Below are 15,387 nucleotides of genomic sequence, written 5' to 3' on the forward strand. Positions count from 1 at the left end.
GTCTAGAAAACAATCTGAGAAGAGGACATTTTTTATAAAAATAAATGCTAAATCAGAATGTTTTGCGTCAGAGAGTCACGTGAAGAATTCATCTAGCCATGAGAACAAGCACAGGTATTTTGAGTCCAGAAATGACAACAGCTTTCCGTATTCAAAATCACCATCATAGCTACTAACTGTATGTAGCTACTAATAGGATGTTGATGTTATTTTGCTTTTTGTGGTACCTGCCCAACAGGTTGAACTGGATTGCACCGAAAAATACAGTAAAGTCACTAAATAATTAGATGGCAAAAAATAACTTCTAATACTGCACACATAGAATTAGATATTTAACAATAACATATATTTCTATGAGACATCCACTCCATTAAACATAAGTCCAGGATATCAGTCTAAACATTCAAAGTATTTCTCAAAGTGCAACTGGTAATGTAGTTATTCCAGGACTTTTCACTTTACATTTCCTGCTAATATATTTTATAATGAATTATTGTTGCCTAAAACTGCAAGGAGTTAAACCTCAAAGAAATCTTAATTTAAGAAAACTAAGGAACCTTTTAATTTTTGCATCATTCTACTTTGGAATGAAATCGTGGAAATCTCAAAATAGTCAAAACACCTTAAATTAATGGAAAACTTTCTTGACAATTCTAAAAATATATTTTTAATTTGCAATATTTAATTATATTTATATATTTACATATTTATATTTGCAATGCAAATCTAAAATAAACTACTAACTTTCAAAATGAAAATTTGAAGCTACCAAAAAAACCCACAGGTGATTTTTCAAGTCAGGCTTTTTTAAATTTCATTTTAAAAATTAAATTTCTGGACAATTTCTGATGTTTTTCAATTTTAAAGAAAGTGAAGATTTTTCTCTTAAGTATTTATTTCATAAAGTATTTCTAACTAGCTTTAGTTATGACATAAACCGAAGTCTGCAGGAGGTGGATGAATTGTGTTTAACAGCTGTATGTTCTATGATTCTATGAAAGCATCATTGCCAGTATAAACTGAGAATTACTAGTAAAAAGTCTTCCTATTTCTTTACAGTTCCTCCCACTTGGAGGCATGCAAAGTATTAGTCTGGCTTGAATGGACAAAAATCAAAAATTATTTTATTTCAATCTACTGTACAGAATACTGCAGACAGGCTGCTATGTTAAAATTAATAGCAGTACAGATACCCGCTCTTTAAGAGAAAACTAATGGTTTTGGTTATTGTACCTTGCAGGGAAACCAACTGGCTAATACAGACTGAACTAGCTCAGCTGATCAACTGGAACAGGGCACGAGGCAAAGGGATGGTGGCAGCAGGACAGGAGGCAGCAGCACTAACAGGTGGGACACCAGTGGTGGTGACAGCAAAACAGCTGGTGCCCTGCTCATACAACTCCAAATGATCTATAGACCATGCTGGTCCTCGCTAGGCATCCAGTTTGTGTGGTAGCCAAACTCTTTGGTGTGTCCTTCCTGCTTATCTTTATTTCAATGTCACCACAGAGTTGCAATGCTTGAAATCCTGTGGGTACGTGCTGTTTTATGATTAACAGTAGTGTTAAAAATATAGGGTTAGTATTTTTTTTCCTGTGGAGGTAAAACAAACAAAATAACTGGCATCAGTTGCTGCTAGTCTAGCTTGCTGTACCACATAGTTAAAAATGCTTTTCTTTAGCTTTTAGGTTTTAGGTTGGGTTTTTTGTGGGTTTTAGTTAGTTTGTATGTTTGTTTGTTTTTATTTACAACAGACTTGTGTACTGGGGGGAAGGAAAAAGACCCCAAATACTTTCAATTGGCACAACTTCTCACCAGACACAGAACTCCGTGCTTTTTCCAAATTGTTCAAAGTACAGTAAGAAATGCAGTAAGTCCATAGCAGTAAGCTGGTCAAACTTGTCTGCTTCCAAGAACTTGTTTAGTCTGATTTAGGTTGATGTTCTTACTGGCAGTTTATATTAAGATGTGTAATTGGATCTCCATAATAGTTTCCAATGCCCAGGAGAATTTAAATGATGAGTATATAAGATGTAATTCCATCAGAATAGGAAATATTGATGTGACTGTAAATTGTGAGAAGGAATTTTAGCACCATGTATTCCAATGACAATCATTTCACGTGTCTCTGTGTTATGTAGATAATCAAATAAAATCTCAGAAATAAGGAACTAAGTAACCTGGGGAGAGAAAGAAAAATCAGTCTTAGATGGTTGACTACTGAAGCCTTGCAAGGGAGCCTGACTATCAGGTGAAATATATTCATTACAAAAACATATTTTGTAGATTGTCCAGTTTTATGGCACTATGTTAAGCTTCATAAATCTGACAAGCAAGGCTGCTTTAAAAGGGAGTCATTAAAAACAAAAGGCATTATGGTACTCAAAGTTGGTTGTCTCTCCCACGATTTAGCTCAGAATAGAAAGACTGAAAGATTATAACTGCAATCTCAACTGTGGTTCATTTCTTAATCTTCAAGCTGCTTTCCCCAGCCATTAAACTAAGCCCTCAGTGACATCCACATAGTTTGAAATTTAGCAGGGTGTGTATAGACTGGTCTGGGTAGGTACACACATCTATACTGTTGATTATACATGCGATGAAGCAAAACATTGATTCTGGTTCTAAACCATAATGATTTATAGTCAAAATACACATTGCTGAAAGCAGAGACTGCATCTTCCTCTATGCTTGTGCAAAAACTAGCCCAATTATGATCTAATCTTGATCAGTTTACTAGCAACTGCCAAAATTTAATAAACATCATACCTACGTGATTAACTTTCATAAATATCAGAAACTATATTAAAAGCTTCATCTCCAAGCAGGAAAATATTTATATATGTGCTTCACTTTACCCACATACAGAGTTCCAACCTTTCTGAGATTGAATTCAACACCCATGGGGCTGAAAATACATGAGAAGCAGACAGTTTATTAAGAAAGGTGCCATTTTTATGTCACGTTTCTGAGTAAATTTGTCTTTAGAGATGAGTAATTCAGGCAACTGCTGAGAGCCTCACACAGAACAGCAACTGATGTGTTAGTCTGCTACTTCCTTCAAGCAATAAGAACAGAGGTGGGAGGCAACACATGGTACAAGCTCCACTGCAGAACCTAGGATCCCACAAATTTGGAGGTCAGAACAGCGGAGATCTTTCTTCTGTCATTAGCTGAGCAACAGATGTGATGCTAGGCTTTATACAGAAGACTCAATGATTCATATTGTCTCTAAGTTCATTGCAATATTTTTATTTTTTTGAGAAATAAGGTCTGAGAATATGATCCTCAAACACATTGGCTGAGAGTTAAGGAAAGAATAAATAAGCTGAATTTTAGCAGCACAAAGCACTGATTTCAAAATGCCTGTAGTGGCCACTCTTTCTGAAACTATCCTGTTGCAAATGAGTATCTGAAGATATGTTAAGCCCTTACTTGATGTTGCATATATGTGGATTTTGGTTCAACCTTTCATTGGCCAGGCAGTGTTTGTTTACGATTATTATTTTTACAGAAAAAGCAGAATTAGAATAATCTCAACAGGAAAAAAAAAAAAGAGAGAGACAAAAAGAGGCAATCCCTCCTGCTTTAACATAATATAAGAAAGTCAACCTTTATGGTTTAAACTATGCTTTACAGTTATTCATAGAATCATAGAAAGGTATGGTTGAAAAGGACCTTTAACAGTCACCTAGTCCAACCCCTCCTGCAATAAGCAGGGACATCTTCAACTAGATCAGGTTGCTAAGAGCCCCATCCAACCTGAACTGGAAGATTTCCAGGGATGGGGCATCTACCGCTTTTCCGGGCAAGCTGTTATTTATTAGACTTCTCTATATCCTCATAGGATCTTTATTTAATATGTTACGTTGGAAGTTTTCTTTGAAAATATTCTGTTCATACAAACTTCTTGATAGTCTGCTCATCGTTCCTGATATTTCAATTAGAGTATTCAAATAAATACATATAAGCACATATGGGAGTGTTTTTTTGTGACTGGGGCTGCCAGAATGCAAACGTAGTGAAGATCTGGCCAACCTGTCTACCCTCCCACATATTAAGACCACTGGGGGTTACACTTGAATAGGGTCTAGTCTCTCTTTTTTTTTTTTGGCCCAGGAAATACTAGTCCTTACCTTAATGTCAAGTGTAATGTAATGTCATGTCTAAGTAAGGACACAAATTTTTTATACCTCTACAGGTGGCAACACCAAAGCAATGACTTCCTTGGAAAACCAAGAAGCTTTATAAAAACCATAGATTACCTGTCTCCGAAGGTCTCGTGTTTTCTTGGTCATCTTGTCAATAGCAATATTGAGCGGGTCCCCCTTCTCCTTCCTTCCAGTCTGTTAAAAATGAAATTTTGGAGTTAGAGACAAACACTCCAGAAAATATGCACTTTTCAAAAAATAGTACAGATTTATCAAAGGAAATCTATGCATCTCTTTTTGTTTGCTTCCATCAAGTTTTTATTTCAAGTGTAATGTTTTTAACAAGTTCACATGCGGGGGGCATAGCAGATTATTTTAAAACAATCCTAAAATGATAAGAAGAAAGATTAAGGTGACTCACTGTAGGGTTCAGAACTTTTCCACCAATAAATTATGTGCATATATTATAGCTCATGCTCCAAAAATCTGGCAAGACCTTTCACTATAAAACGAATATTAAGAGTCTCTAATCTCCGTCCTGCCAGGCACTGGGAATGTTAAACATGATAATAAGCAGCAACACAGCTTGAGGACAGAAGGAAAATGGTCCCTGTTCCTGTAACAGGAATCATATTGGCAGACATTAGGTGCAGTATAAAGTAGACTTCTACTTAAAACACTTTCCTGCAGGAAGCCTCAAAGCAAAAATTCTCATGAAGATTAAAAAGGGGGAAAAAGCTTTTTGTGGCTCATAATGAATGGAAAAAAATATTTTTTAGGTTCAATGGCACAAAAAGCACTAAGTGACTTTGTCAGCTGTATTACCTTTCTCTTAAGAGAAAACTCTTTCTCTAAAGATTTGTCACATCTCCTACCACATTGAACTCTGTTTGATAGCTTTTCCTCAAGAATCAAAATGATCTTCCATTCTTTCCAGCAGTACTTTCTCCTTCCTGATGCAGTTTTCAAATACTCTTATTTAGTATTGTTCCTTGCATATGATTAAGAATGATTTTCTATTTCCAGCTGAGCCTAATAGCATACAGTTCTGGGAATGATTGAGAAGTCACTTTTGGGGTGAGATGGGGATTAAACATACCCTTTCAATAATGATCTCTCAAATGCACAGCACTGTTATCAGCTCCACATGGTCACATTGGCAAATGGCCTGTGTTCCATTCTTCTGTTTTAAGCATTGATTCAAGGAAACGCCTGCTTTCTATTATTGTCTGTAATTCTAACTATGATACGAGGCCAACGTATTTATCATCGTTTAGAAATCTGTAAAACCCATCCCCTTTTTTTTATTTAGAAATTCAAACAAAAAAAATCAAGTGCCACCAGAATTTAATATAAAACATAAATTTACCTCTTAGGTTTTTAAAAAGAATTCATTTTGAATTCTGGAGTTACTCATAAAAATTGACAGCAGAAAAGAGAAAGAAAATATTTATATGACACAAGAGGAGGCATCTGTGTAACCCGCTATTTTTATCTCGCTTTTCTTGTGTTCATCCTTTGACTGAGTTCTGATCTCCAGGTAAAGAACTACAGCCCTTTGGCCTAAGCAATTTCAGCACATGTTTTTAGTTTTAGATGTCCTGGTATTTGGTCCAGGACAGCAGCTGTCATATGTGCACATAATCTATAGTTTTTCAAGCTGAAATTCCACAATAAAAACGAGATAGACCTGGGCAGATAAGTTTCCTACAGCAAGCCTTTCCTAACTGTTGAAATGGTACAATGGGGACTTCCAGATGAACTAGTCTCAGCCAGGTTCCTAGTCTCTTAGACAGCAAAGATATATTCTAAGAAAATTTTCAATTACTCCAGCTGTGTGCTGTGTACTAGCTGAACCAAATATCCTTGGTGACATTAGCGTTCTGGGATGCTTTATTTTCCCAGTCAAATAATTCCATTTCTGTAATATTGTTTAAATTCTTCTCTTCCTTCTCATTGTTTAAGCTTTAATGCATTGGCTTAGGAAGATAGATAACCACACAAAATGTTTTAAGGCATTTTTTGCTGGAGCAAAGATAATTTCTTTTCCCCCAATAAGATCAGGGAATAATTTGCTAAACTGTGCATATTTTAGTGACTATTAACACAATGTGAATAACCAAAAAGCAAACACCATGACACTTAAGGCTACACTGGGATGGCATTTTACAGCTCTCAAGCAAATCAACTAACAACTCTTATTCATTGATCTCATGCAGGGCAGATGTATTTTGTGTTCACCACTGGCATGCAAGGTCAAGCACTTAATGCTTGGCAAGCATTTAGCAGGTCAGGAAATTGTCCCAAATAGGAATTTGAGACTTCTTCCAGTGTAGTTAGCTATAGGATACAGTGGCACTCCATAAATTAGAAATCTGATAAATTGTACTGTTTAGGAGCAGAGGCTCCTGACATTCTGTAAATCATCATTGAAAAAAAATAGAACATTTTAGATAGACTTAAAAGTTTGTAGTTTAGGTTCCTAACTTGGGTGTTTTGGATTGCTCATAGGAGGAAACTGTTACTGAGCACAGGCCCAGGGTAGCCTACATCTAACCCTTCTCCTAAGGCTCTGCTCAAATTTATCCTGTAACTTTTTAAGTCTAGTTTTAAATTACATAAACAGTGGCCCTTAAGGCACATCCTATTGTGAAACACGAGACAACTGGGAAGCCTTCTGTGACCCTTGGGCCCCACAACCCAAACTGTCAATATCCATCTGGCTTGCCCCTTCTCCCTCCAAAACAGAGAAAAGGCTCATCTATATTGTTTACTGAAAAACTCCCTGCTCTGTGTGACTGCCTGAATCATGACTGCACACTGTCTGAGATGCTAAATGGCATCAGGGAACCAATCTGTGTGGAAAACAGGCTACCAAACCAAGTGGACAGAGATCCAGTTGAGCTCTCTCAGTGGCATTATTTTATTAACATGTGAATATGGATGAATTCATAGAGACACTTCTCACGTTCTCCACAATTTTTCCTCATCTGTGAATTTTGAGTGTCCTTCACCTGTTATAAAATGGCTACTGCCTTTTAATATAGATATAAAACCTCTTCTTCACTGTATGATTTCACAGAAGGAGAAATTTGTTTAGTAAATCACATTATTGAAAAATAAATAGCATGGCATGTGATGTTACATAGCTACAGGCAGGTCTGTCAAATACCATCTGCTCTGTGCTGAAAATAAAAGTTTATTAAAGTTTATTTATTTAAATCCTTAAATACTCTTATATTAATGTTGCTCTGTGATAAATTTTTGCCCTTCATTCCTAGGAGGGATATAAAGGAATTTAGTGGTTTCCTGTGTTTCTGAAAAAAACATAAAGCTTGGTATTGAGCCTTACAGCATTTCTCTGTTAATCTTCTTCTGCACAGGAAAGAAAGATACTTTGGAGATGGGATAAAAAGGAAGCAAAAATTGCTGCTGGCATTGGCTTAAAAGGAGAAGGAGGAGAAATGCACAGAATTCCTTGAATGCCAAAATATTGGTATTCAGAGTTCCCATCTATTCATGACGTAGTAAGAAAAACTTTGCTACAGGAAAATATATTAATTAGGTCTCTGATTTCTAGTGTCCATTAATGGCATTTGCATAGTGGTTTTATCCAGGATATTTTCAAATAGTTCTCTCAATATGTGTTACTCCCATCCTAATTTCCTTAGAGCTTTTCCCTGACTGTTTGATTTATTCTCAGTTCATCAGGATGAGCTTATTTCCGTGGGCTCCTGACCAGGGGCTGTGCTGTCTATGAAGTCCCCCAGGTCAGGAAAGGGTCTTCCACTGTACTTCTACCTCAAGCCTGCAGTCTCCCTCCCCGGTAAGATGAACATAAGATCCAGCTCCCTGAATATTTTTTTCAAGAATTTTAAATACTGATTTGCCACCTGTCATGAGAAGTAGTTTTTCAACACGTCTATGTCCAGTTAGTGGAAGAACTCTTGGTACTGTCCTTTTGCTCTAGAAAATATATACAGTTGCAACCACTGTCAACAATATTACTTGAACAATAAAACAATCACAGAACACAGTCTTTGCTTTCCTTATATTAAGCAAAATCTAAAAAGCTTCATAGTTAAAACTGTGTAATTCTCAGGTAAGCACTTAGTTCAACTTTATTCAGTTAGAAAGGGAAATACTAACAAAACCCACTTAAGGATGGTAAGAAATTTCAGCATTTGCTAGAATGATCTTTGCTAAGATATAGCTCTCTTTTCCCTCCTGAAAAAAAGGACCTTTTTCTCTCCCTCCTTTTCTTCTTCTCATGAGCTATTCACAGTTTATACTGTTGGAGTAAAATAAAAGTCTCCCAAAATATTTTCCACAACTATTAAGGACATTTATATCCCATAAGTTGCTTATTACAGGATTCTTCCGATCAGCATGAGGTACTTTACAGAACACTTTTTTCTAATCCTAGACAATATCACAAAACCAAGACACAAACAGTCAGGCTAATCAGCCTAGAGCCATAGCACATTTTGGATGATACACAGTCAACCCTACAAGAAGATGCACCAGACCAATATGGAAATCAAAGACCATACATTTCATACCATAAAAAAACTGCTACTACAAAAAATATTATTATTAAGGGCTTAGAAATTATGATAATGAATGTCCTTGTATTGAAAAGGTAGGATTACTTACAATTCTGTGTGACATAAAACCACTATTTTGAGCATATTATTTAAAAAATATTATAATTAATGACCTGGCTGACAATAATATCCTATTAAAGAAGGGGATGGAATGCCAAGAAATACACAAAAGGTGCAGCAACTGCAGATCTACAACATAATGTCACAGAAAAAGAACCAATGTGTATGACAACTAAATGAGAGATGCTAGAGAGCGCTACTGTCCTTCTTTAAATTGCATAATTTAGAAGTACAGTGTTTCAATTTACCAATAATAATAATAACAACCTAAAATCGTGTAACAAATTTTGGGACCACTGTTTCACACATTCCCTGTTTCCTCTACTGCTTTAGATATAAGCCAAAATACCTGTGAGAGCTCAATCTTCTAATGTATTACATGTTGCATGTCCAAGACATCCTCACTGCCATTAATTGGGTAATTTAGCCTCCAGGAGACAGGTGGAAAGATTATCTATTGATCCAAAAGCTACCAAACCTTGATATACTTTTATATTTTCATCATCCCCTTGGTAGATAGTTCCATTATTTACGGTTTATTCAGAACTTCAATATCACAATGTTTTATTAAGGTGTAAATTGCTGCTCCAAAATATATCTGTCCTAATATTTTATTTTAAATGCTGAACAACATCACTCTTTAAAGACTATGCTCATGTTCAATAGCCCTTTTAAAGGTGATGAAGAGAAGCTTTGTACTAAGAGGAAAAACATTTTGAACAACAGACATAAGCTGCATCAGTGCTTTTAAGCAGAAAGCTAGGTTTAAACATACCAATACATAGTCTCTTTCTGACAGGTTAAGAAGACTAACTCGGGGTCAGGAAAAGGCTAAACTATATATCCTAGCAGAATTGAGTAGACACTAAATTTCATTGGAAGTTGAAAATTCTAGCTATTAGCTGGGGAGATGGGACAGGAAAAAATACTTTACAAAATATGTGTGGTTCCTCTATGGATCAGCTGAAGAAGACATCTTGGAATAAATAAGTAATACAATTTTTAAAATGGAATGGTGAAAAGAGCTGTTGGGAACATGGTGTGAATGTGAATTACTGTTCTACTCAACGTAGTGATTCCATCCATTCTTTATGTTTATCCCTGTAGATGATCTTGTATTTTAGCATTTATTCAAAGTAACTAGATTAGAGCTTCTGCAATCACCTGTTTTCCATCTTCAGTTTTGCTACAGAATCACCTCATGTAGAATGAAAATTTGTTTCCTTTCCCTGTTAATCATTCATTTTTTCTAAAGAAAAAAAAGGAAGATAATATTGCATAAATGGGAGGGAAAAATGTTGTTTAGATATTCTTTTTCTACTCTGGTCTTTTGGCCTTTATTTAGTTGCAAAGGAGAAAGGTTCAATCACCACAGAGAAAGGATGAGACAGAAAGATCCCACTATGCATATTATCTTGCCACTTTGCAATAAAACACTGAATTACAGGCTTTCTTCAGAGTGCTTCCACGATACTACTCAGTTCTAGAATGCCATTCACTAAATAATCTGCTCATAAATGCATGCTTCAGACAAGAAGTTCTCCTAAAACAAAACAACTGCTTTCAGCAGTTTTTAATTACCTTACAAAATTGTCACCAGATCACAGTGAGTGTAATTAGTTCTAGTGTAGCATAAATAATCACAACTATGTAGAAAACTGTGTAAGCCACATCCTTTCAATCCTACATAGTAAATAAAGTCAATGAAATATAAATGAACCATGAGCTGGACATGATAGCAATACCTCAGGTGCACAATTCTTGTCCTTGGCCTGGATCCAAGTAAGTTTTATCTACATCTGTAGACAATTAAAACTAAGTATGAAATGAAATAAAGAGAATATGAAAACCAAACATAAATGGCTGAAGAAAACTCTCTTTTCCATTTTATGTATGTTTTTATGCAGCCCACATCACCACAGTATCTGAATGCCTTCAGGTGGTTAATTGGTGAATTAAGAGATGAGTTCAATATTAGCCATGTGTGGTTTCCTCTTTTATCTTCTGACAAGAGGAAGAACTCATGTGTAGGGGAATATTTTGCTTTAGCTAGTTGTGGCTATTGCTTTTTATTGTTTCACATAATTAACTGTTGTAACTACTTCTTGTCTTTTGGCAATAACCAAAGATTTTCAGAAATATTATCAATGACAGCAGTTTCAGTTGAAAGACGAGATAGGATTAGGGCTTGATCTCACTACTTCCCAAGTGGCAGCAGCTGCTACTAGTGATTGATTTTTTACCCATAATCACATATAGCATGTAAGTTACCCTAAAAAAGAACCGCCTGAAGAACTTATATTTTTAATGATATTAGAGGTTGCTTAAAATGGAGAACGTCTTCATTCTTGAGAATGAAGGCAGCAATTTGTTGGTCTTGGTGGTCTTTTTTTCATGTGTAGATAAGCATTCAGTATTTTTGTATTTCTATGTATTTTTGAACTAGAGTTTCCAAGATCACTGTGGTGAAGATACAGTCCTTCTCTTATATCTACTAGCCAAGACTGGATTTTACAGCGTACTGAGGCACCAAAAATGCAGAAAAGGCAACTGATGAGACTTTCCTAAGTTACAAGGCAAGTGTAACATACAGATCTTACTGATTTTCATTAAGTAGAACACATGTATTGGTTCTTTTTTTATTGGAAGGGAGCAGAAAGCCATACATCTATTAGAAGTTCTGCCCCAAGGCAAGAATATCCCGTGATCATTTAAGAGCTGTGTCATTTAATTAAATTCAGATCGTAATGTAGGCAACCCTGCCATTCACAAAAGTAGTGATAGTTTTCAGGGTAAGAGTACCTCATTTAATTTCACAATCTAGAAATACTGAATAAAATCTAGCTATTTTAGCTCCTTCTATATCCAATATATAGTGGCAGGTATTTTTAGAGCATCCTGTCTGTCTTACATATTTATTTTAATATGGGATACATATTACCACATGGGGTTGCGTCTCTCCATTGATAATGGAGAGGGTCTCGCGGTACTAGGTGAGTAATTCTTAAATAACTAAGTTACATGAGATAAAACCCTTTCTTAATAACCGCAAAGATTGTCCAGATCAGGCTAGAGACTGCATCTAGGACAACTTTTGTGTGTTTTGGATTATTTTCTTTCAGAGAATTTAAAAGCATTGTATGGGCACCTTTTTTACAAGCTTCCCAAAAGACATTCCTGTGCTTCCAGGTTGCAATATTTTGTGGTCCTGTAAATAACTCACTTTCTTCCTGCTGTCTAAAAGAAATGCACTTCATAAATTTTAGATTTGGCAATGGTTCTTGACAATTTTGCTTGGTTTTCCACGCTCATTTTCAACCTTCAAAAGCCTTATAATACAAACACATACACACAACACTTTAGTACTTTGGTCATCACTGCCAATGCCCTTCGGACAATGCTGTGTAAAAACTGTTTCTCATCTTTGTAATTATTGGTGTGATTGCAAGAGACAGACAGTTGCTGGTCACAGAAACTTTGTGGCCTAATGAAGAAAACAACAAAAAACCCAGTTATAGCTGGATTTCTGTAAACTGAGCTTTCTCAAATAAAGACAGATGCCAGCATTACCCTAATTTCAACTGAGTTTTCCAATAATAAGGGAAAACAAGGAAATCAGTAGGAGGAGCCAAGACTGATAACCTGAGACAGGTTTTCTGGTGTACTCAAGAAATCTCTCCAATTTGTGTGTAATGTTATCTGTATCACTGCAAATGCAGGTAACACAAGTAAGTGCTGGTTTTGGTTGGGGTACATTTAATTTTCTTCATAGTGGCTAGTCTAGGGCTATGTTTTGGATTTATGCTGGAAACAGTGTTGATAACACAGGGATGTTTTAGTTATTGCTGAGCGGTGCTTACATAGAGTCAAAGCCTTTTCTGCTCCTCACACTACTGAATAGCCTGGGGGTGCTCAAGAAGTTGGGAAGGGACACAGCCAGGACACCTGACCCCCACTTTTACTCTTCCAGTTCTCTCTCCCACCCCACTGGGGGGAAAATGAGTGAGTGGCTGTCATGCTTAGCTGCTGGCTGGGGTTAAAGCACGGCAGAGACTTAGCATGGAAGTGTACTTCTGATCCAGGTTTCTTTCCTACTGTCCTGGAGAACTGATGTCTCTGAACCTTCCTCTCATTCCCTTCTGTTTGTAACAATATTGTATTAGAATATTGATCTGCAGAATATTTCTTTTAGTTAAAGAATATCTTTTTCTTTACAATGCTTATTCAGAGGACTGAAAGAGGAAAACATCAGAGTTTTCATAGAACGAACTGTATATTTCTATTCAAAAGATGTTAGTACACAAAAATGATGCTGTTACACTTAAATGCATATAAAAAATAGAATTTTGGAAGGCAGAAATGTGGATGGTGTAAACTGTTATAAAACTATCAACTCCACTACGCCACATCAATTTACACCAGCTGAGAATCTCCCCACTCATCAGTTAAATGAAATCTTGCAGATGCTTCCATTTAGAAGGTCAGAAATGTTTACTCCAGAATTTGAAATTATTCTAATTTCCTTCACAGACATCCATTTGCAAAGGGTCCACTACAAACTCCTCATTTAACCACCGACTGCTTTCCAGCTGCACATTGCAATCTGCTTTTAAATCACTTTTGGATGGCTTCTCTTAATCTAAAATAACTGGAGGAAAATGAGATAGTGCACAATTTTTCTTTCCCTTCAGATATGCAAGCCTATAGTGAAGGACCGTGTAAACAAAAAGAGTTAAAATTTACCCTCCTTAATACAAGGTCTTGAGAAAAGTCTATTCTATAATTATAAGCATAATAATTAATGTTACTAATTCAGGAAATAGCTATTCAATCATATTTTCTATTAAAAAGTTGAAGTAATACCAGGCAGCTAAGAAAAGAGGAGTGGTAGAGAAGTTTATGATGTCTTACAACATGTAACAAACAATACCGCATGCATCTAAACTCAGAAAATTTATTGAGTAAATCTTCATTATATCTCTATTACAGATTAGGGGAAATACTTGTTAGAACTCTTCATGGAAGTGATATCGATGTCCGGTATGACCACTGGCCTTGGTCTTTTATGTCTCATTCACTAAAAAGCACTTGTAGCCAATCTCTTCATAGCTGCTTTTAGATTAAAGGTTACAAGATGAGTCACAAGGATGAGTGTTACTCACTGAATCAAATGCAGAACTTCCTGAGACATCTCAGCATCCCTTGAAATCATCCCTTTAGTATTTTTCGGGTCTCCCTCTTGGAGGAATAGGAGAACCACATAACATTTAGTTGAAAGCAAATACTTTTTTGTTTGTTATGCATTTAAGGAAAAGGCTCCATTTGACGATAATATTTGACTATAATGTTGGCTTCTATAGTGTAGACCTTTGTGCATTTTTTTTTCACTGTTGGAAGTACATCCCAGAGTATGAAATATTTACAGGTATTAAATAAAGGCATGGAGTTGTCTTGACTGTGCTTACAGTACTTTGATTATCAAATATCACTAAAAAACAGGATTGATTGCATTGGTCACCATCTAATAGATCTCTTTAGGAATTATGTATCACGTGTTAGATCTGCATTTCTTTGCTTTTAATTGCATCATTTACATTTCTTGATCAACAAGGAAACGAGGTCTTGTTTATTTCCTATCAAAAATGTGTTCATCAATGTATAAAAGCTGAATAACTCAAAATGTGTAGTTATAACAGAGAATTAAATGCTTTTTCAAATTTGTTGCTGCTTTCTTTTTCCTTATCTTGCTAGTTCCCTCCAGACCATCCAGGTGGGAGGGTGTGTGTGTGTTTGTTTGTTTGATTTCTTTTATTTTTATTTTCTCTTTATCTTCCACCCTTTTCTGACAACTTTCAGTTACAGTCTACCCTGAAACAATATTTGAAACTATTTCAGTCGATGTTTCTTGCAGCCAGTGAAACCACTGCGATTTTGCAGCTCTGACACACTACTTGGCAGCGTACTGTGCAGTCTATACAACATCAGGTTAGTGCATGTGTCAAGCTTTCTGAGGGCAGTTACGTGTGTCTGGCAACAAGGCTTTTCAGCCTGGAACATATGCAGTGAAAGCCCCACATGCAAGAAAACAATATGCATAAGGTTTAATTGGACACTTACTGTAACTTTAGCTACTGTCTTGAATGAATGGAGATAGAGGAAAGCTTAGGAAAAAAAAATTACTCAATCCTCATTACAGTAATTAATCGTTCACTTTGAGTACTGGCTTCTTTGTGTCCACATGTTCCTTTATAGGACATCACAACCATGAGGCATTAGTGATTAAATAAAACAAAACAAAATAAAAATACAAGAACTACTGTAACTCCAACCATACTTTCAAGAGAATGTAAAAGAAAAGGACCAGCTCCTTCTGTTTTTACAGAGCAAAGCCACGGTCTGTTCCTGTCACCCCCTCAGATCAATGTGCTAAGTGATATCCGTTCAAATTACTTGTCAGTTTAATCAGAGGAAGTGAAACACAATTACAGGGCATTAGTGTAAAAGCCAGCACAAAATAACAGAATGTCCATGTGGGATATCTGAAGCAAAAGCTCATTGAAAATAACTGT

General features: G+C 36.0%; 1 protein-coding gene across 3 annotated transcripts in view; it reads right to left on the minus strand.

Moving 5' to 3' along the window:
• The window catches only part of CTNNA2 (catenin alpha 2), a 512,036-nt gene that overhangs the window by 109,923 nt on the left and 386,726 nt on the right, over window positions 1-15,387 (minus strand). For all 3 annotated transcript variants that reach the window (XM_014966825.1, XM_014966827.1, XM_014966824.1), the window contains one exon: window positions 4,266-4,346. In XM_014966825.1, coding sequence (XP_014822311.1) covers window positions 4,266-4,346 — 81 coding nt within the window. The remainder of the gene's footprint in view (window positions 1-4,265; window positions 4,347-15,387) is intronic.

The sequence above is a fragment of the Calidris pugnax genome, unplaced genomic scaffold, assembly GCF_001431845.1.
Source record: "Calidris pugnax isolate Ruff unplaced genomic scaffold, ASM143184v1 scaffold14, whole genome shotgun sequence".
In the NCBI taxonomy this organism is placed as follows: Eukaryota; Metazoa; Chordata; class Aves; order Charadriiformes; family Scolopacidae; genus Calidris; species Calidris pugnax.